The sequence below is a fragment of the Strongylocentrotus purpuratus genome, unplaced genomic scaffold (genome assembly GCF_000002235.5).
Source record: "Strongylocentrotus purpuratus isolate Spur 01 unplaced genomic scaffold, Spur_5.0 spur5_scaffold_12, whole genome shotgun sequence".
Lineage (NCBI taxonomy): Eukaryota > Metazoa > Echinodermata > Echinoidea > Camarodonta > Strongylocentrotidae > Strongylocentrotus > Strongylocentrotus purpuratus.
Window position 1 is genome coordinate 25,441,144 of NW_022145597.1, and position 24,534 is coordinate 25,465,677.

General features: G+C 36.6%; 1 protein-coding gene and 1 long non-coding RNA gene across 2 annotated transcripts in view; one reads left to right on the forward strand and one right to left on the reverse strand.

The window, feature by feature from the left end:
• Positions 1 to 24,534, reverse strand: part of LOC589445 (rho-related protein racB) — a 46,540-nt gene that overhangs the window by 12,525 nt on the left and 9,481 nt on the right. Inside the window, exons 3-5 of the mRNA XM_789084.5 lie at positions 4,484 to 4,517; positions 3,192 to 3,327; positions 600 to 714 (exon numbers count right to left, since the gene is read on the reverse strand). Of these exons, the coding sequence (XP_794177.3) occupies positions 600 to 714; positions 3,192 to 3,327; positions 4,484 to 4,496 (264 nt within the window). The 5' untranslated portion in view covers positions 4,497 to 4,517. The remainder of the gene's footprint in view (positions 1 to 599; positions 715 to 3,191; positions 3,328 to 4,483; positions 4,518 to 24,534) is intronic.
• Positions 4,487 to 21,310, forward strand: LOC115922728. Its single transcript, XR_004063582.1, has 3 exons — positions 4,487 to 4,519; positions 8,924 to 8,928; positions 21,299 to 21,310. It is a non-coding gene; the product is annotated as an uncharacterized LOC115922728 (long non-coding RNA).

The window sequence follows — 24,534 nt, forward strand, 5'->3', positions numbered from 1 at the left end:
ATCTTACCGACAATTTTATCTTGCATTGTTGACATGAAGACGAAAATAAACTTCCAAAAACAAAAAAACAACATCTGCCGATAGATCTTGATCTAAGTTCGTGCCAATATGCATTGCAAAAGTAAAAGAAGGGTGCTTTTGCGAAGCATTCATCACGCCGAAGCCGGTTTCAATCCATTTTAATGTATATATTGTACAAAACTGCCAAGCATGTGAACAGCGCGCGATGGCCGAGTGGTGTAAGGCGTTGGTGTAAGATTCATCACTCATTGTACGCAAGGGTTCGACTCTCACCTTCGACAAAAAACAAAAAAAAAAATATTTTTTATTTTTTAGTCTATTTTTTTTCGGCATATAAAAGTATTAATGACTGCTTTAATATTCGAGAAATAGTTGTTTTCATACGCTCTCGGGAAGGTTACAATTGGGCTATTCCCCTCGGCAAGCCTCGGGGAATAGCACAATTCTAACCTTCCCTTGAGCGTAATAAAACAACTATTTCTCTCAAAGCAGTCATTAATACTATACTATCTCACTCATAAACGTTCAATATTTGTATACCGGTACTATTTTTCTTGGATATATTCCTATATTTTTACCTGTGGATATGAGAGTGGTCTCAATCTGTCGTAGTCTTCTTGCCCCGCCGTATCCCACAATCCTAGATTCACGTTCTCATCTCCAACTTTCATTAGTTGTGAAAAGTTATCAAACCTAAAAAACAAGAAGAAAAAAATGGAACGTTAGTACTGTTTCATGGTGAAAAAATACTATGAAATCTATGATTTTAATCATCTTAATTACCTATTTAGGGCTGTATGTAAAAGAGGCTGAGTGTGGCAGAAGTATCCTTACCAACTCTTGTCTATATAAACTTGGAAGATTTATCAATCATATATTCAATCTAAATTCTCTCTTGGTCCGATAGTCATGAAAATACATGTATCATATGGAATTAGCCATGTTCGTAATGTAATCTAGTTCAATGCTTACATTTTTGTTAAGTGCCTTGATATAAATTGTTTCATTAACCTTTTACAAATAATTGTATTTCAATAGTCAGAATGCGAATTGCATACATTATGTGTTATTAGGTAGGACAAGCATTATGGCTTGCAATTTGTATCCTGACTACTGAAATAGATTCAATTGTAAAAGGTGAATGAAAGAATTTGTAATGAGGCACTTAACAAAGATTTATGCATTAACTTTAATTACAGTATGAAAATTGCCTATTGTGTCCCCTTTTCAAATATGGATGCCGATTTTCAATAATAAAAAGCGATATCTTTCTAAAAGTTTCATTTAAGAGTATGAAAATGTGGTAATACTTATTTACAATCATCTTGACAACTTCACAGAAAATTGCACTGCTGCATTATGACAGACCATGTTGCAGTATTGGCAATACCAAAACCACAAAGTTGTGATTACTGTAACTGCAATATGTTTACGTTGCATTTTAAAGGAAAACCTCAGAATAACATTGGGTATTTCTAAGTGTGGGATTTTTAGGTGAATCTGTAATGCCTCCAACTAAACTGAAACTGTACTAAACCAGAAATGTTTAAGGAATAAGTAGTATTTAAACTAAACCATTTTCATCTTAAAATACATTTTTTTTCAATATATATATTTTGTTATTGTTACTTGAATACTGGGGTTTTACCACTATCAATACCAGACTGCAATAAATGAGAGATTTTGGACACAATTTTATTTTAAAGAACACATATTTACTCTGTTTCTCTCTGTGCCTCTAGATCATTTTCTATCTCCTCCTCCCCCCCCCCCCTCAAAAAATATCTCAAAATTTCTCTTCTCCCCCACCCCTCAAAAAATTTGCAATTTCTCTCCCCCAACCCCCCCCCCCCAATCATGTTTTATATATCTTATTTTTCATATTTATCTCACTCTCTCTTTCTCCCATTCATGTTCTATCTTTCTTTATTCGCCTCTCCTCCCTCTCTCCCCCTCCATCACTCCCTCTTTCTCCCCGTCTCTCCTTCAATATCTCTCACATGATTCTTTAACATGGAATTAATCGCAAACCTGATCCTTGTTTTCATTAGGAAACACCTCCTAAGTGCGATCAGAAAATGAAACTAGATTCAATCTCAGCGTCTTATCGTAGGCATAAATCTCTCTCCACACACACTCGATGCCAGCCAACTACAGATAAAACCAAGTGTCAGGTTTGCTTTCAATTTGTTCACACGACATGGAATTACCAAGCACTTTAATAAGGCATCTTCTTACTACCAAATGAAAGAAAGCCATAAAATAATAATGGTCATTTTGAATTTCTGGGTATTATAATTACATCAGTGGGTGCCACATCGCCCCTCCTTCCCCCACCCCTTTACAATTTAGCAACACTAAAACAAGGGAAGTGTGAGAAGGATGTGCAAATCAAACTTTTCTGGTATGCATCATGTGTGCAGGACCAGAGTCAGGTCAGGTGTGCAGGTCCCAACCCCTCTCCAGGTTCAATCAAGGTAACCCCCCCCCCCCCTTCCTCCACCTCCTCCTCCTCTTCTTCCAACCACCCCTCCCCTACCTGCATCCTTGTTGATAATGAGCTTTCTTCACGCTTTCACAAGACAGCCTTTTGGGAAAACAATAAGTTACTTGGAGTAGAGCATACATGTCCAGTCTACAAATGTCTAGTCTCTTCCATCCCCCTTCTCTTTCCTTAATCCATCCACCATCTCCCCCCCCCCCCCCCCCCCACCTAAATGTATTGTGTGGGACCAGATCATATTGGGGGTGTTTCACAAAGACTAAGATCAACTTTAATTTGGACTTAACTATGGCAGGCTGTTCTTTCCACTGGTTGCTCTCACCATTGGTTTCACGATTATGATCTTTAGATTATATTTTTTCCTTCAATAATGAACTATCAAAAAAAGAAAGTTCTGTAGATTTGTGACCATGATTGGTACGTCCCTTGAGAAACCAATGCCAGTAAATGATGAGAGAAAATAGTGGCATGAACAGCCCGTCATAGTTAAGTCCAACTTAAAAGTCGATCTTAGTCTTTGTGAAACACTCCCTAGGTCTAGTCTCCACATCCCTCTTCCTCTCCTCTCCTCTCCACCCTACTCCTATGCTGCCTCTTCTACAATCACCCCCCCCCCCCGCCCCTCCCTATCCACACCCCTCCTTTTCAACCTCCAACCTTCACTTACACTGTGGGAACATATTCTTTAGGGAATGCATTTCTTGTGTAGGACCAGAGCATACAGGTCTTTCCGACGGCACCATCTCCTACGACAACGAGCTTGACCGGCCTGGCGTTGGAGCAGTTCAGCCCCTCTCCGTTACCTGCAGAAAAGGACAATTTCACAGTTAAGTTGGGGTTTATGTTGTGGGATAAAGAGGACAACTAATCAACAAAGAGATACAATGATGAAAACGTGTGTGTGGGAGAGAGAGAGAGAGAGAGAGAGAGAGAGAGGGCGGGGTGTTGCACTTTTTAATGTCTCAAGCTTAGGTAGAACAAAATTGCCCTTGTTTAACCATATTCTATCAAAATATAATCAGTGATGATGACTCATGAGCATAAATTGATTTGATTTTAGGTGACTCCTGAGACACTGGTATTCAAGACCTTTTTAACATACAGGTACACTTCAAAATACCAATTTGAGAATGACTTGTAGTTACAGTCATTCTTGTTGTTGTTGGTCAAATGGGACTAGCCCTTATACCTCAGTCACATCACCAAACTAAGGGGGTTGTTTCCAGGGGGTGTTTCACAAAACTTGTCATCAGTGACAAAAGACAGTTTCTGTTAAAAGCTACTGAAATCCTTGCTTCTGATCAGTTATCAGCAGATTTGTCACTGATTTATATCATTTGTCATTGAAAAAAGGCTTAGTGAAACACCCCCAGACCAACTCGAAGCCAACCATGTAATTGTTTTGTTCAGTCTGGAGTCAGTCAAGTGTCGGTCTCATTGGTGTGACTGAACCTGATTTAGTGGCCACTTGTTTAAAAAGACTACTACCTACAGTATCTATGAAGACCACATTTGTTTGTTTCCCTTTTAAATGGTTTCTTATTAAAAGATGTACACTGTTCTACAGGAACCTGTACATAAGACCACCTGCATAGAAAGACTATCATTCTTGTAGTCCTTGCCTGTTCTTTATACCTGGGCCCCGTCTTACAAAGAGTTGCGATTGATCCCAATCAATTGCAAGTCCTCCAATCAATCGCAAGTTTGCAGTCTCCTATCTCTTATGCACATAGTTGCGATTGATATCAACTCTTTGTAAGAGAGGGCCCAGAAACCTGTATACAAAGACCTCTCAATGGAGAAATGACAAATGGTCTTTATAGGCAGGTGGTCTTTATGTACAGGTTTCTTTAGTGAAGGCTTCAATGAGAATATGAAATATGTGATCTTTATAGACAGGTGGTCATTAAAGCAGGTTTGACTGTATACAGGCTTCACTGTAGGAATATCTTTTCTTACCTCCTGTGTCCATAAAATCTGTCTGTCAGGTGACCTGTAGAACAAAGAGAACAAGAGGAGAACAAAAATAAATATTAATGTTATAAAACACAGGTAAAAACTTGGTTTTATTAAGTTTTAGTAAAGACAGAAGATACAATTTCACAGATTTTGTATCATACAATAAATGTAGTCGGCTGCAAGTAGCCCATTATTGTCATTGTACAGCCTTCTTCTCAAAGCCAGGTAAAAGTAAGAAGCTCTTAGAAGGTTGGATACTATAAATTGACCTAAAATTGATATTAGCTTTTGATAGTGTGCGTATCTCTCAACAGAATCAAACTGTTTCCTTATCACTGTGAAAATTTCCCTTAGAGCCTCGTTTATAGGCAATAAATTGCCTCATATAACCCCTGCAGCATAAGATGGCTCTTATTAAAATGATTACAACAGTATATAGGTCCTTTGTTGCATAGTATGCATATACAGCACATACTGTACATGTACAGTACATGAATTTTTTTCATCCCCGTTTATTATTCCTTGACACTGTATTTATTGCATTGCATTTATTTTTCCATGGCAGGTTTTTTTTTAGACAGTTTATCATATCAAACTGTTAATGGGCTTTAATTGATATTCAGTATTCAGTCTGTAAACAACCAGAATGAGTTAACAAATAGTATGATATGTACAGTACATCTAGAATCATGTTAAATCAACTGGGGAGGAAAAAGATCTGTTTACTTCACATTCCAAGACTTTTAGTATTGCTTTTCAGGCATCAATTTACATCCTGGCAGGTTTCTATTCTCATGACAATATATATGTATCTAGCTAACCCTCATTCACACTACAAACATTCATCATATGGATGTACAAAAACATGTACATGTACGTTTTTTAATGTCCAGTCTGAATGTGGCATAACAAAACATTGTAAAAGGCAAAACGCATGTCTGAGTATCATTTTAAATGAAAATCCAATATGAATCAGGATCCCGTTCTGATCTGAATGTTGTATGAAATTGTATAACTGGGATGGGCTTATTGTGAACGCACACTGGTGATTGGCTGGCCGTCATGTCGACTGACCTTTTCAAAGCTAGTTCCTTGACATGTTTCTTTACAGTATAATATTAAATATTTGTTGGCAAAATTTCACTTAAATTGTATTTTAATGTGGAAGAGGATGTTATTTAAGACACTTTTCTGCAAGGATTTTCAAAACATTTGTGTTAGAAGTTGAATATTGATGAAAGAATACAAAATTTAGGTTTCCCGCATTCAACAGAAAATCCAAATTATGTATTCTTTTATCAATATTTGTCTTAAAACACATTTGGGAGGGATCTTTTCAGAAGTGTGTCTTAAATTATATCCGCTTTCACATTATCATACAATTTAAGTGAAATTTCGCCATCAAATTTTTGGCCAATTTGGGGCTCTCAAAACTTTAGAGGGGCTTGAATACAATGTTGTTATCCAGTCGGTGCGTCCCCTTTTTGCTAAGCGATGATTCTTAATACAACGTTTCTTCATACAGGTTTTGTATCAATTTCCCATAGTCTGAACAAGCTATAGACACCGTGACCTCTAAAATTGTAAATACATCCATGTGAAACTGGTCTCGAATACACTCCAATTTGACAGACACGAAGTAGGTTTCAACGATATAAAATTGGACGCTTCTTAGAATTGAGCTCCTACAAATGCACTTTCAATAGTCCTGAAAACAGTATTTGATTGGGTATTGCAGTGCTAGAAAATCCATCACTATATAGTACCTCAAGATTTTATGACAGCATGTACATATACATGACACTAGACAAAGATTATTCATGATCTCATGTTTCCATCATCATTTTTTCAATATTTCTTCCTCTTCCTTTTCCATTCAATTCAATGCATCCCAATCAAGGTTTATTTTAGAAAAACATGACTGGCGGTCATACAGACTGAATTGTAACAGTGCAAGTAACATACATGTATATGATATTCATACAAATTACAACAATAAGAGAAATAGAATGGAAAATGTATAGATGTCATAATGAAACTGTAAAAAAAACCTTCTCTCTGCACTTAATGTACATGTACATATTCTTCTCCACTTCAAGGGTGATTCATGATATGAACTTACTTCTACACAATGTTGGACCTTCCACTTCTGAGTACATTTCATAAACATGTATACACTGCGATGGCACATACATGTACACATACATGTACACATAATATCACATATACATATATGTGTAAATGTATGTGCCAGCATGTTAAACTGCAGCATTGAATACTGTAACATTGGACCAGTTTTTTGTGGAGTTCACAAGAATGTTTTTCCCCCGTTTCCCTGGCACGATTCGCCATGGAAATCCCAGCCCTGGATATCATCTGTCATTGTCAGGTTCGGACCATGGTGGGACCCACAATCACACAAAGCGCTCGTCATCTCATGGGACACACATTAACATACTAGGGGTGTGTTCACACCAGCAACTTAAACTCGGTCACACTGCCAAACCAACCTATACTGGCAATTGGGGATAATGTGATTTCTTCGTTTATCTGTTGTGTGAACATGTGTTAATAAATTCAATACATTCGTTTCAATGACTTGTCGGCGAACTTGTACTTAATTATATGTTTTTGTTTGTGTTTTTTGTGACTGAAGAACGAGAAGTGGACTGGTTGAAATAGAGCCTTAGTTGAATACTTTTAGATGTAAAATTTAATATGTCACATTCTCAAGTAACATGAATTGGGATGGATTAATTTTCACATACTTTAAAAACTACAGAATCTTAGTAAGGGTACATGTACATGTATGAATAATTCAGGTGCTAACTGTATGAGAACAGTTGGTTACATTATTCATTAATTTTTTTTTTATGAATAGTGGGTTTCGCTTTTAGAATACAGGAAACAATTACAGCATATCGTCACAATTTGAGCCCTTTTATCCTGGTGTGCGGTTGGAACGTTTGTTGCGCGAATGTGTGTAATCATAATAGCAAAACTGAAAGAGAAACAGCTGGGTATTTAAAGAGATTATCAAAGTAGGGTAATTCTTTCTAGTCATATTAGCCATGTTCACACAGGAATGTTAGTTTTACATCATATTAGCAATGTTCACACGGCAATGTCATAGTTTTACATCATATTAGCAATGTTCACACGGGAATGTCATAGTTTTACATCATATTAGCAATGTTCACACGGGAATGTCATAGTTTTACATCATATTAGCAATGTTCACACGGGAATGTCATAGTTTTACATTATATTAGCAATGTTCACACGAGTATGTCATAGTTTTACATCATATTAGCCATGTTCAAAGTTATAAACAACGAAGAGGGTTCACAATCAACAGAAACAAAGCGTATTCAAAGTTTTAAAAATGAAATAAGATCGCTCGTTGTTCATAGCTTTGAGTAAATTCAAAAGTTTTGTAATTAAAATCCCTAACTTAACTACAGGTATCTATAAAAAAAAAATTAAAAAGTTGAAAACCATGACCAAAACTTTAAGTAAGACAAGTCTTTATTGTTGATACATGCAAGTGTCTAGAGTAGATATACAACCCCCTTATACTGTATATCACACTCAAGTTTACTAACTTCAAACCATTCCTCTCGGTTATAAAAATGGGTGTGTGTGGATGCGGCTCATGTGTCTAGTGAAATCTATACGATCTGACTGTCATCGCTGTGAATCACAGCTCTTTGTCAATGATCCCTTAAATGTTTAAAGGTACAAAATAGCTTGAACATTGCCAGGAAATTCACTGAAATGTTCTACATGTATATTCACCATCTATAAACCCACCACTACCAGTTAAATTTAACTTCTTCTTTTTCACTGAGTTGCTTATAAACTTACAACATGAATATTGCTTAAAAATATGCCAGTCAACTGTTGATTACAATGATCTCAAAGGACGAGACAAAGAATCATTAAAAATGTACTGTACAGGTGTATTTCAAATATTGACTGTTCACTGATTTGCGTTTTGGTTTTTGTTTTTGTTTTCTTTTGTTTTAGTCAACACCAGTACTAAAAGTATATTTGTAAAGCACTAAGAGACATTTGTATTAAGCGCTATATAAAAATTAAATATTATTATTATTATTATTATTAAGGGAATCAATCTTCAGACAAAACAAAATTATGTGAATCATACTTTTTTTCTTCTTCAAATTCATATAGCTATCCACAAGGTTCATTAAATTCAGGCTAATAAAAGTACCCACATGGGATAGTTACATGTGTACGAGACATTTTGTTATAATAAATATTTATTACCATCTAATACAGGCATCACAATTATGCACTGTACTGTCGTACTCATAATCATAAATTTCTATTGATATGTACATGTAACTGTGCATTCCCTGATAATGCTTTGGAACGCCATTTTTTTATGACATGCTCTAAACAAATAAAATTAACCAGCGAGGGTTCAAGGTACATGGAATCACTCATACTACAAAGAGAAAATGATAAAAAGCACATAACAACTGCCTTTGTAGTCAAGCAAAACAAATATTGTCTGTTCGGAGCCAGAAGGGTGTTAACTCAGTGATAAAGCATGTGAGTTAACCATCCTTCTGACACTAGACTCTATAGATGTATGTGTTTGGAGCCGGAACAGCATTATTCTCATATAATTTTCTACACAGTTATCTCCCTTCTGGTTCTGAACATGCAAGTTCTACAGTGACTGTCAGAACGGTAAAAGGGCACTACGACATGTAAACAAACTGGACACGTACATGTACTTAGGCTAAGGGGGAAAAATTGGGTTTTCTTTTCGAGCTCTTCTTTATAGCTGAATTTTGAACTTTGGCTTGGCTGTCATGTCAATTGAGTTATTATTTATTATAACTAATATAACCCAATGACAAAACAAAAAGGAAATTTGGGGGCTTTTCTTTTTTTAAGAATCTGTCCCTGGCAAAATGAAACTGAGCGTCATTCACAAATATGCAGTAAATTACCCACAAATGTGATAAAAATTAAATGAAATAAAATGGAATAAACAGCCCAGCAAAATAACTGCCATTTAACATGAAAATGAAAGAATGGCAAGTGGGGTGTGTAAAAAAAAATAGCTGCTTGCAACAGAAAGCCCTATGTGTATTATTATCTCACATGTACAAGTACTGTATATGTTAAAAGATAAAGAACTACATGCATAAAGCCCACTACACTGGGTCATTGTATTTTAGCATAATGGGGTTTTGTTTTGTTGTTACTGCTGTGTGTTTGTTTATCTAACCATGTTCATTCTTTACTTGTTCTTCAGTTTAAAAAAATATGCAAAACACTGAAATATATGCAAAGCATTTCAAAGTAAAATTCAATGTACGGTACATTGATTTCATATAAAATATGAAGAATAAATTAAGGACCATCATTAATTTAAAAGCGTATTCAGGCTTGACAGGTTGATGGTCCCAAGAGTTATCAAGTTGAAATATGAGAATAAGTCTTTAGAAATGAAAATAGTCTTGAGACTTCTGGACAAGTGCACACATCTGGACATGAAATTTGTTTAGTGAGTAAAAGTGGCATTTACATTAGGCCTGATAGCCCGCTATTTTTGATTTGGGATATAATCCCGAAGTTACAAATCGCGTCTTCATCAGCTCGAGACCTGACCTCGAGAAATTAGCTCAAGTTATTTCGGTCAGCGTTCGCGCATAGTGCGAGTCTTCGGGCTGGTAAGGATGCACCCGACAAATAGCGGTATATTTTGCCAAATAGCAGGAAATTTTGTAAACTAGCCCAAGATATCCTGGGATGATATCTCAACCAAATATCCCGCTAATTGCAACTTCGGGCTAATGAAGACGCAAATCAACTGGATAATTTGCAATCGGGATGTACCGGTAGTTGAAATGGCGGGATATCTGGCAATCTCGAGCTGGTGAAAACAGGCCTATTGTACACTGTGCCAGGATTAACATGTTGATAACATTATAATGACAGGCAAATCTTCTGCTGGGTGTGTCTCAAACATTTTCTCCATAACATAAAGTCCATAACATAAAGTCCAGGACATGACAGTCATTGGAATCTATCTAGAGCAAATGAGCCACTCCTCATTCACAAATAATGATGGCTTAAATTTTAATTCAATTTGTATGTGGATGTCATTTTGTTTTGAGTAAATATTCTGGGTGTTGTGTTCATGACTTTGCCATCATATTTCTAAGAGGGTCACATATCAAATCAAGTACAGTCAAACCAGTCTATAGCGACCGCCCAAGGGAAACACAGAAAGTGGTCTTTGTAGACAGGTTGCTTTAGTACATGTACATGTTTCAATGAGAAACCATTTTTAAGGGAAACAAGAAATGTGGTCTTTGTAGACAGGCGGTCACTAAAGCAGGTTGGACTGTACTAGTATAAGCATGTACACCTGTACGTTAACAGCAAACTCTTTCAATATAATTTGATTTCCAGGTAAAATAATAAATCAAGTGATGGCGACAACAACAACTACAACAACAACGAAAATTGGAAATTCAAGCTACATTAAAATAAGATCCTGTGTACAAATAATGTTCATATTCGTCCGCAAATATTCATGCAACATTTATATTTCATAATACAGTAATGTATTAAATCCATGGCACAATGCTCCATCAATGAATGCTCATGTATTGTTTGCTTTTATGAATTGTATTTTCAGTGTGGGAATTCCCTAAATGAACTACTTTTGTTATCGGTCGACAGGATACGGAGTGGAGTTTCCTCATTGTGCAAGTGGACGATTCAATGAAAGGAAATCGGCAAGTTTTCGATATAATCAAAATAATTCCTCTTTTATTTTCGTTTTGGGTAATGCTGAATACTTAAATAATGACAATAATAATTCTATAAAAAACTTTAACAAGAAACAACAATAATAATAATGATAATATTCATGAAATTTTCATAAAAAATACTATAACAATAGTTATGAACAATAAAATATTGTACATTTCTTAACTTGCATAATTTGTGAATGTTATCTGCCATCAAACCGGTTGTCACTGACAGTTTGCAATGACAATTAATCAAAAGAACAAGTGAAACCATTCCAATATCAATGTGTGTGTGGTTTATTCTAATAATCCAAAAGTTTAACAGAAAATTAATACTAATATCAAATGCAATCATGATGTTATTTGTTTAATTAAATAAATCTTCTTCAAAGAAAAGAGATGTGGCATCTGCTTTAAAAAGCCAGAAAGACTCTCACTCTGTACACATATCATTTTACACACTTCTGTTTCTCAACAGGAACAATATTAGCAATACAAAATAGACCCTACCTTACTAAAGACGTTTCTTCTCCTTTTTTCTACTTCATGCACACAAAATACAAAGAGCAGACTTTTTCTAGACTGTCCTCACAACATGTTGTCCGTCAGCCTATATGTGTTTCCACAGAGTTCTATTATTAGAACTTGATGTCAGGAACAATAGCCTTTGTAAACCCAACTCTGATTCACATTTGAGGTGTGTTCTTTGATATTATGCAATGCAAACAGATGGCAGGCTAAATTTCCTTGTCAAATTTGAAATTGGCAATAGAGTGATTCAGATTGGAATTTGATTGGAACTGGTCAACTACTAATATGGTATATTTATTTATTTATTTATTCATTTCTCCATGGTTCAACAGTTTACATAGTATGATCATGACCATCACGGTAGTAAACACTAGATGTACATGTAGATTACGATCATACATTTGCAATTGTAAATAATACAGAAGCATACAGAGGTATGACAATATAAAGCTTAATGCTTCAGAGATTGCCACACCTTATCATTTAACGATATATTAGAAGAAGAAGAGAGAACAAACAAAAAAACTATACTAAAAATAATACTGGTAACAATAAATAAATAATAATGATAATAAATAATGATTATTATCATTTGATGAATCATAATAAAATCGGTGCTTATAGAGCACTTTCCATCAAAGTCTCTAAAAGCTACATGTACATGTGGAATACATTCAAATCATGAACCTCATTCTAAAGGCTTTTATCATTATTGTAGAAAAGGTAGCCACTGTTGAATAAGCGTTCACTTCCACTAAAAGTCTACAGATATTGACTAGTAGGGGGTGTTATAATTTATGTTTCCTTTAATGCTGAAGGGGATTATATTTTCCTGAGGGGTAATATTTTTTCATAAAGCGCGTAGCCCTGAGGGAAAATATGATCATGAGGAAAAATATAACTCCCTTGCAGTCCGAAAAATTGTTAAATATTGCAAATTTTACTGTTGGGTTTCGGTTCAGGCTCGACTCTCCAACTCGCAGCACCATCCGAAGCTCTCAAACTACTTGTACCTGGCAATGGAATAGATATGGATGTGAACAAACCTTTTTAATCTTCATGAACCATAGTCTACATGTACCTGGCTATGGACTAGATATCGATGTGAACAGATCCTTTTAATCTTCATGAACTCCAGTCTATCTGGCCCTTCACACTCATCAATCAAGGTGGAAGACACATGATTGCAAAAAAGAAACGATTAGCGACCACCTTGAGGAAATACGAAACCAGACACCAGTTCCTGCTCTAGAGGTCTTTTCAGTGCAAGGACATACAATACAGTGGACCAATGAAGGGCAAACAGCCTGTTTTAATAGTGTTCACACGATAAGAAGTTTATCCGAAACTCGTATAAAGAAACGTTGTATAACGAATCATCACATAATGAAAGAAAGGGGGATGTTCACACTATGAGAAGTTTATCCGAAACTCGTATAAAGAAACGTTGTATACCGTATCATCACATAGTGAAAGAAAAGGTGATGTTCACAAGAAGTTTCTAAATACAATTTTTTTTGGGGGGGTTTTATCGATATCGGTTTTATAAGTGGATTATGATTCTCTATCAAGTTTTCTATGAAATGATGCTCAAACCTCCACTTCGATATACAACCTTTTGTTATACCTGTACAACATTCAGACTAAAAGAAGAAAAAAACAATTACATGCACTTTAATATTTTATAGCTACCAGTATACGTTTTTGGTATATGAATTTTTTTTCGTCTGAAGGGGGATTATTGTTTTTCAATATCAAATCAATGGCCAGTAGAAACTACATGTACAATGTAGAGGGAACTAATTAAGTTTATTGTTATTGAGTGACTTTGATTTTAATAGTGATGTGTCAAATAGGGTTCAGGATAAATCCCATAAATTACATGTACAGGGGGTGTTTCATAAAGCTGTTCGTAAAGTTACGCATGACTTTACGAACAAATTGTATATGAAAAGCCAAATGGGATTGTTAGGTCGGGACAATCTACTCATATTGGCCCTTCCACAACTCGGAATTATATTGATATATAATGAAAAATCAAGACGATTTGGTTACCTTTTGATCCGATTCTTCGTTTATTATTCTCAACTCGAGAAAACCCGTGAAAATTAGCATATTCATCAATCATCTAATTTGCATATTCGTAACAGGATGCTCAATCATTATTGAATATTATTTATTAAGTTGAACTGTTCAAAACAAACATTTTTAATGCAAAGAATATTTTTTGCCATAATTTAATTGAGGTTATTGGAAATATCAGAAAAAAACTTTGGGCATCCTTTCTGGCACTTCATATACAAGTCATTCGTAAAGTCATGCGTAACTTACGAACAGCTTTATGAAACACCCCCAAAAATGTAGAGGAAAGTTGGGGTCAAGGGGGGTTGAGGGGTTGAGGGGGGAGGGGGTGTTGTGTGAGCTCTTTAGCAGGATGCTCCTTCAGATCTTCACCTGTATCTAAATACCGCTTTTGAGATACAAGAAGAAGTGGTCTTTAAAGGCAGGTTGTCTATATCTACAGGTTCATTTAGTGCATGTTTCAATGAGAAAGGTTTGACTGTACATTTCATTATCATAATATTTTTTTGTTCCTTCTATTTACAGGTTACATGCTAGCTATATACTACATGTAGATTAAAATAAAACCACCCCCAAAAAAGCAAAATACATCCTATACATGTGTATGTATTTGGCAATTTGCACCACAAATGGAGAAGAAAAAAAAAATAGAAGAGCTGTGGATTTATCAGCAACAAGGAAAGAGAACAAAAACCTTTGAAAAATAGGATAATTCTAGAGCGTTCAGTTTACTCTAGCATGCACTGTGTTGTATTATGATCTTGCCATTAGCTCACTGACAATTGTGTCCTGCCGTACGCATTTCCAATGCAAATTCCAATGGTATACAGTATGTGCGTGAACTGATGTATTGTTAGTTTGACTGCACAGGCATTTATTGAAGAGTTTGACAACTTTGGAGTTTGCATTTCAAATGTGGTAGTTTGGACTTGAAAATTCTGATAATGCCATGAAGAATTCAACAGATTTGCATTGAATGGTAAAAAGTACAAGGAAATGAAGATAAAAAAATGACCAAACTTTCCTTCCCCCCCCCCCCTACTGCATGGTCATATTAACCCCACCCCCTTCTCTTCAGCATCCAGACTAAAGGGTATGCAGGTGCAATCTTCATGGTACACTCTAGATATGAAAAGTATTGTTTATTTGAAAGCCAGAAGGGCATTGACCCATAATATTGTTTTCTATTGAACCCTAGGTTGTTCACACTAACAACGAACCTGTATATTTTCGTATATGTAAAATGAATGGTATGCGAAGATGAAAAAAGTTCCAAAATCCAAAGCATACTAGGTACATGTACTTTTAGAGGCATGATGGCTTAGTGGTAGAGCAGAGGTCTCGTAACTGGAAGGTCCTGGGTTCAAAACCCAGTCGATGCACTTGTACGCTTTGGTAAGGCATTAATCCTCACTACTAAGTCCCTCAGAGAGGACTTAAAGCCGTTGGTCCCCTGGTTGCATAAGTAGGCTTTCTTAGCAGGCTAAAACAAGATAACATCAATGCCGTGTGTGGTAAGATGAAGAATGTATGATATGCATTTGATCATCAAGTAACACCTGGCTGGAATGCTCCCCAGGGAGTGGAGAATGTGCACAGTGTGTGTGGGCAAGCACTGAATCCAATGACAGGGATAATAGTATATCTGTAAAGCGCTTAGAGACATTGTATTATAAAAGCGATATACAAAAGCGGATTATTATTATTATTCACGTTTACCATAATACCACGGCTGTTTATGGTGACACATGTGAACAAACCTTTAGCGCCCTTCTGGCTCTCAGCAAGTGGTATAGAATATACTCTCTAAAATTATGACCCTGCAGGACATCACACTCAACACTACAGATAGGTGAAGGGTGCCCAACCTTCAAATAACATTCTTAGCCTAATTGAACTAAAAGGGTGCATTACCAGAGCGGAGGATCTTGACTTATTGAAGCCCAGCGTGAAACCGTCTGCGACCTCTCCCCAGTTCAGACTTCCAAATTTCACTGCATGGCTATACCAAAACGGTATAGCTACACAACATTAATTTTTTCTAGTCTGAATGAATGATACATCACATAATGTAGTGCAACGCATGTGTGAGCATGATTACAGAAGAAAACTCAATACAGAATCAGGGTCCCGTCCTATCTGAACATTGAAATTGCATCGAGCATACAACAACCGTATTATAACTGGATGGGGCTTGTATTAAGTGCATTGATGACTAGCCAGCTGCCAATCAAGTGAAGTCACATGTACATGTAGTCAACAGACCTCTTCAAAACAAGTTTCTTTACATCATGTTGTTTAATCAAATGTGTACGCCCATTGCACAACACTATGATGCTTTTATTTTATGTGATGTCTCTTTAATATACACAAGTTACATATAACTCTCCACCAGTCTGAACAAGCCATCTGCATCCTATGCAATCATCTGCTCCACCCCCCCCCCCCCCACCACCACTGGATCGCATCTCGTTGCATCACGTCAAGTGGTGTTTGACCTCTTTCCCTATGAATCATCACTGCCGACATGGAGATGGCAGCCCCCAATTTCACGGATGACCGTCTTTTGACTGTCTCTCCTAGACTCCAACCATGGGATGCTGGCTGTCGCAGCTGAGGGAAGACTGTTTGGGACATCCCGGGATTGCCTCGGTTTCGGAAAGAAACACTGCGGGATTAAGGAATCATTTCTTAGATCATGGAGGAATCATTCAATTTCAACTAGCTGATCCAAAGCTTACATGTACATGAAAACTTTGTATCTTTTAAAGAGCGATTGGCCTATAAATTTAAAGGGACACATTGTAAACTAGATGGAATTTTGACTGCGCGCAGTCGAAAATGATGCCTCCGCCATAGAGCAATTTAAACAAGTTTGGAGTTTAAATCTCCAGTGGTTCTTGAGATATCATGATAACAATCTCAATGTATGGAATTTCATAAGTTGACCTCTGTGACCCTTGACCTTTGACCTACGTGCTCCAAAATCTAATCAGATTGTCTTCCTATGGTGATACACACTATCATTAAGTTTGAAGTTTAAATCTCCAGTGGTTCTTGAGATATTATGATATGGTGATACATACTATCATTAAGTTTGAAGTGAAAATTCTCCAGTGGTTCTTGAGATATCGTGATAACGATCTCAATGTATGGAATTTCATAAGTTGACCTCTGTGACCCTTGACCTTTGACCTAATGCTCCAAAATCTAATCAGATTGTCTTCATATGGTGATACACACTATCATTAAGTTTGAAGTTTAAATCTCCAGTGGTTCTTGAGATATTATGATAACAATCTCAATGTATGGAATTTCATAAGTTGACCTCTGTGACCCTTGACCTTTGACCTACGTGCTCCAAAATCTAATCAGATCGTCTTCCTATGGTGATACATACTATCCTTAAGTTTGAAGTTTTTACATCTCCAGTGGTTCTTGAGATATCATGATAACAATCTCAATGTATGGAATTTCATAAGTTGACCTCTATGACCCTTGACCTTTGACCTACGTGCTCCAAAATGTAATCAGATTGTTTTCCTATAGTGATACAAACTATCACTAAGTTTGAAGTTTAAATCTCCAGTGGTTCTTGAGATATCATGATAACAATCTCAATGTATGGAATTTCATAAGTTGACCTCTGTGACCCTTGACCTTTGACCTAATGCTCCAAAATCTAATCAGATTGTCTTCATATGGTGATACACACTATCATTAAGTTTGAAGTTTAAATCTCCAGTGGTTCTTGAGATATTATGATAACAATCTCAATGTATGGAATTTCATAAGTTGACCTCTGTGACCCTTGACCTTTGACCTACGTGCTCCAAAATCTAATCAGATCGTCTTCCTATGGTGATACATACTATCCTTAAGTTTGAAGTTTTTACATCTCCAGTGGTTCTTGAGATATCATGATAACAATCTCAATGTATGGAATTTCATAAGTTGACCTCTATGACCCTTGACCTTTGACCTACGTGCTCCAAAATGTAATCAGATTGTTTTCCTATAGTGATACACACTATCACTAAGTTTGAAGTTTAAATCTCCAGTGGTTCTTGAGATATCATGATAACAATCTCAATGTATGGAATTTCATAAGTTGACCTCTGTGACCCTTGACCTTTGACATACGTGCTTCAAAATCTAATCAGATCGTCTTCCTATGGTGATACATACTATCCTTAAGTTTGAAGTTTAAATCTCAAATGGTTCTTGAGATATCGCGCTAACAAACTCAATACAAGGAATTTCATAAGTTGACCTCTGTGACCTGTGACCTTTGACCTATGTACTCCAAAATCTAATCAGATCGTCTTCCTATGGTGATAAATACTATTCCTGAGTCTTAAGTTTAAATCTTAAATGGTTCTTGAGATATTGTGATAACGGTCAAACGGGACGGACGTACGGACGTACGGACGGACAACCCGAAAACATGATGCCTCCGGCACCACCTTCGGTGGCGGAGGCATAAAAATTTGATTAACCATAGGAGAAGGTGAAGTGAAAATGTAAAAAAACATGTAATGTACATATTACCCTTAGCCGCCCTACATTTATCAGATCCTAACCTTGTATATCAAGACTGGAGAGTTACTTTTTTGTCAATATTTCCAGGAAAATTGGTTCAAGAAATATATTCAGTTAATTATCTAATTAAATTATTCTGGTTTGGCGATTACAACAATTTACCAATTTGGAATAAGCCTGACTTGTATTCCACAAGTGAAAATTTCCAAGAACGTGGGTGGATTCAGAATAATTACAATGAACTCTGCTATTCAGTATACAATTGCCTCCCATTTAAATGAGTCATTCCAGAATATAATTCCAAGCGCATCTTCCCAATGGCTTTGAAAATGACCTAATTGTTCCTTCGCCTTCTGTATATCATCACTATTCAAGTAAATACACGTGGGTGTCCGATCATAGTCTGCAGGAACAGACTCTAATTTGATACTTGAGCACAATTCCATAAGGCCTTGAGCTGAGCCTAGCTCTGTCAATCTCTGGCTGTGTCACGAGCAGTGAGAGTACACGGCCTATGGAGTGCAAGAGACTGTGCTGTCTGGATAGTCTCAAAGTTCAGACTCTGTTTCACACTATGACCGACAAGGGTCTGTGCCTGAAAACAAGTCTGATATGGCAGACAATCTGATAAAGGAACCTACCACACGAATGATCATAATATGCATTGAAAATTAGCCTTGATGAGGTATAATAATGCAAGTAAATTGCAGATTAAATTACCATGATAATTTGATATAAAGAGCGGCCAATGTCATTGATTTTATAGGGAACATGTACAGTACAAGGAGGAGCTCCCCACTATTTTGCGGAGGGTTCATTTTGACAGTTTTGACAGTAGGGGTTGTATCTTTGTTGCTCCATCTTCTCCCTCCTCCCCTACCCCCCCCCTATTTTTTTTTGGGGGGGGGCTGCTGCTCCTTGCTCACTTCTATTAAATCTCACTTCACTCCCACTTGTATTAAAGGCATGGGCACTTTTTAAAAATTCTGGTGCCTGGAATAGAATTAAGGCACCCTTTGTACAGGGCAACTGTACATATGTAGTTAGTTTCAGGCCCTGGGCCCGTCTTATAAAACAGTTGCGATTATTATCAATTGCAACTACAGGGTATGTACATAAGAGATAGGGGACTGCAAACTTGTGATTGATAAGAGGACTTGCGATTTTTATAAGGCGGCAAAAGGGCTCCGGAAGACGACAAAGATGTATACAAGGATTTAAATTGTAGGAAAGATTGCATTTGGGTTTGGGTCAGAAGTGAGCAAGAAGAAGCAGCAAAAAAAAAGTGGAAGGGAAAAAAAAAGACAAAATTTGAATTCATTATTAAATTAACTACCTGTATTTATGGGCTACATCTTCACTGTCATAATGGATAAATATAATTATAATTAAGCAGGAAATATGGTTTAATATCTGAGACTGCTGTTCCTCAGGGTATTATTATTATTCAAGGAAACATGCTTTTATATTTCTTTTGATGAACACAGAAAGGACTCTATGTACAGTACTTAAATTGAATATCATTGACGAGCTCTTCAACATTTCCTCTCTAAAGGGTCTCGAAAGAGAAAAAAAAGGAAAGAGTCTTGGTTTCAAATGTACATCTTCCTCTCGAACATGACTCTCAAATGCGATACAGTTCAAATTACATGCTGCGTGACTGTCAATATACATGTATGTGTACTTTTACAAAGCGTTGTAAATACATATACATGTAGTTCTTGTTCCAAAGGTGCATATGAATAATTTGTGTACATGTACACATAAGTGATGAAGATCTGAAAACATTTAATGCATCAATCTCATCAAAAAAGGCAGTAGAGCTCACAAATAGCATACTGTACATGTATCTTAATTGATTTAAGTCACATTTACATACATGTACATGCAGAGCTGCCAACCTCCAGAACAGAAAATCAGTAATCACAAGGCTCAAAATCAGTAATTTGGGGTATAAATCAGTAATTTCTTATGCGGCGCTATGAATCTAAAAAAACGACACGCCAACACTGCGCGGACGCGTGATTATCTGAAATTTTTGGTGATTTTACTCACACAAAGATGTTAAGTATTGAATTTCAGGTCATCACAACACAGTTTATCATGAAAAATGGCTCCTATTCACAGCACTCGCTACGATAAATCATATTTAATTCATTAAAAAAATAAAAAAAAAAAAAAAAAAAAAAAAAAAAAAAAAAAAAAAACTTTTTTTTTTTTTTTTTTTTTAAATCCGTAATTTGAGACAACATTCCGTAATGGTCGTTAATTTCCGTACCAATTACGGAAAATCCGTACTAGTTGGCAGCTCTGTACATGTATGCCTAGGCAGCCCACATCAGCTGTTTTATAATGTACTGTAGTTACTTTTTAAATGAATGGCAAGTGGGGGAGAAAAAAAGGAGGTGTAGGATGTTTCTACATCATGTGAACACCCTTGCACCTAGTGGCTATTAACCTGGGATAGCCAGAGTTGCAAGGTGCATTTAGCATTCACTCTGATCACTACATTGTACATTGATTTTTATAAGGTGCTTCTCCTGCTCAATGCACTAAAAACATGTTTCTAAATCACCATTTTCTTCCAACGTGAACGTGCTCGCACCCTAGTGACTTTGAACCTGGAAGAGCCAGAGTTGCAAGGTGCATGACTCACGCTGAGTATCTCGGGTTAACATCACACTGCATTGCTAAACAGCCACTTCTCACTGATGCACCGCACGCTGGCGTACAACGGTAATGAAACTAGAAATTGTATCTCACTTACTGTACATTCATGATCGCATTAAGAGTCATGTACTGTACAGACTGCATGAATTCGTCTCATGAATCATTCACGGAACATTCTGGATCTCCGGAGAGAAAAAGAATTGTTGATTCACTGTCGATCTGAAATTTGCTTCAGCAACAGTTGCATCATCCAGGCTTTATTTCTTTAAATATATTTACAGTAAATGTTAGGATAAAAATACAACCCTCACCAACCCCCTTTGTAAGGTCAATCAAACCTCTTTGTATAAACTCACTTCCCTCTCTCCCTATTGCAGTTAATGTAGAAAGGGGAAAGTCCCGTGTGCTTGTACATGTACATTACATTTCGCTCTGTGTATCATGTGACAAAACTTTCTCACGATTTCCTTGTTTGACCAATTAAACAAAGTTGTAAAAAGATATAAAAAAGAAATGTAGAAGGCAGGAAATGTGGTACTCCATAATTGCAGGCTTGAGGCTTTGCATTTTTATGAGGTTATAACGACAAAATGATATCCTTTCACTACCAAAATTCTTATCACTCATATCATGGAAATAAGAGAATTTAATTATCTTGGGTGACATTGAAAGAAAAGTAGTTCAATGCATTAAAACTACATCCTGGTATTCTTGGATATAATTAACCTAGATATAAAACTATGTGTTCATTTACATGTACATGTAAAGTACAGTGGTTTTTGTTGTATTCATTGTCATAATCATGAAGGCCCCAAGAAGGCTTGTCTAGCAACTTACATTACATGATCCAGTTATCCATTTTGACTGCTTAACATGTTTTTTTTTAAATCATAAAGATGAACTTTTGCAAATAAAAACGCTCATGAATAATGGACAACATTGATCTACATCTATTTAAGTACCCCCCCCCCCCACGAACAACATCAATTAAAAAATCCTGGTCTACACCCCCCCCCCCCCCCCCCCTCCACCCACATATCCCATTTCCCTTTTCTTCCCCCCCCCCCCCTCTCTTTCTATTCCGTCACTTTCTTTAGACCTCTTCCCTTCCTCCCTCCCCCTCTCCTTCCCATTCCTCCCTTCTCTCACCTTCCCTTCCTCTCCCCCTCCTCCTCCTCCCCTCCCCCTCTCTCTTTCTCCCTCTTTCTCTCTCTCCACCTCCTCCTCCCTCCACCGCTCATCTCACACCTGTAGGACTATCCCAAGATGAGTTCAGCATCTCAATGATGATGAGTCATCCCCTGACGTACTGAATATTAGATATCTAAATCACTACCCAGTCATCAGGTTTATACACAGTTGAGCTGGTCAATTGGCAATGTCTTGGTCATCCCTTACTGTAGTCTGTTCCAATGTGGTATGTATAGTGCAGAGAGAGAGAGAGCATCATTATAATTATATCATCTTTTGAAAGACAGATGATACAAGTCAAAACCCTTCTGACTTTAAACAGAAGATGCTATGAAATGAATGAATGACTCCCTGTACAGGTACAGGCCATTTATTCAGCAAGGCATAGCAAATATTTCTCTTTATTAAATCATGGAGATATAATATATATCTTATATCTCCATGATTAAATCATAATGCGCCTGTTTGTACAGTGCTTGTTCTTACCACCTGCTTGTATGAAAACCTCTCAAACAATATTCAGAGATGAAACTTTTGTTAAGAATCAATTTTAAAAAAAATATTGATAAAGACATGGAAAAAATACAACTTTTCAGAGAGTATTGATCAATTTGATGCATACCACTGTATATTTTCCCAGGTGATGTACATGTGTAAATGGGTACCTGGCAGGAATTCATTCCTTGAAATGCTAGAGCGCCGTATGGCAGCCATGCTAAAGCCAGGGTAATAATTGGGAGCACGAGGTGTGTCACGTATGACAGACATGAGCGCTATACAAGAACCTAGTATTATTATTATTATTATTATTATAGTACTTGTAGTGCTCATAAGTACATTACAGTGTATGTCCACCACACACGGACCCGGGTACTTATTTTACACCTGGGTCACTGGGTGGATCTTGCCAGGCCTTGAACCCTGAACCTTCACAACTTCAGTCACATGTTTCAACCACTCAACTACATGTACATGTACATGTACATGTACAACATCTCTTCATTTACTCAGAGCTGGAAGCCGGGTGACCTTATCTCTATATTTAAACTTGACAATCACAGTGCGATTAGAACCATTACAATCAAGCAGCAGTTTCTGAGATTAGTCATTAGTTGTCAATTAATTAACAGATTATTTTCCTATGAACACACCTAGCATCTTATCTGGATGGAAAACGTATTCAAACATTTTCTGAATGGACTCTGTACTCATTAAGAAAGAACTCAACTTGAACCTAATTTATTTTATGTATACACTACTGTAAACATTTCTTTTTCTTTATATGGTCTGCTTTGTATTGAGTCAGTGGGGCATCAAAAGGCACTACATGTGTACATGTACATGTACATGTATTTTCCACTTCAACATGGTCAGCGAAGTAAATGTACATGTAGATGATTATTTGTTTTAGAATAAAGAATATAAGAACAATCCTGCAACTTTTTTCATTATCATTATTTTGATCAAAGAGGGACATTAGGACATTTTCCAATTGGTCTATACTTTTCATTAATGTTCACTGTATGAAAAATGTATAGAAAATATCTGTCCTAAACATCCCTTCTTTTTTCAGGGTCACAATTTTTTTTGTTCTCATAACAATTCAAGGTGCTAATGTTTCTACTGGTACACACATAACAGGCCGACAGTATGTAATTCAATGATCATGAAAACATATTGGTAGAATTAGTGACCTCGGGCATAAACATAAAATATGATCCGTATTTAAAGGATAAGACCAAAATTCTCATGAAATCATTATGTTCATGTACAATGTACGTTGTAGGCCTTTGTAGGCACAATAACTGTTGAGAGTCAGAAGGCATCAACTCTGTGTTTAAAGCTTATCTGCCGTAGTGTACAGGAGGGATTAGACTGCCCTGCAAGGTCACTGGACGGGTGGTTATCTCATCAACTCAGCTCTCAGTTAACATAAGAAAAAGAGGATCATGGGGGACCAATGGTCACCGATTAGGCATTGTTTGTTATATAGAGGGCGCAAGTAGCTACAAGTAGTGTAGTGGGCCTTTAATGCCCTTATGGCTCCCAATATATGACACATACATTTGTAATGTAACGATGCCCCAATGCCAATAGCTGCATAAAGAGTTAATCAATTGTATTTGTACACTCAACATGACAGCGAAGAATCAATTTAGTTTTACCCGGAAAAAGTGTGAGTAACACTTTGAGTCAAACCAAGTACAATACAGGCCTACACGTACCAGTACATAC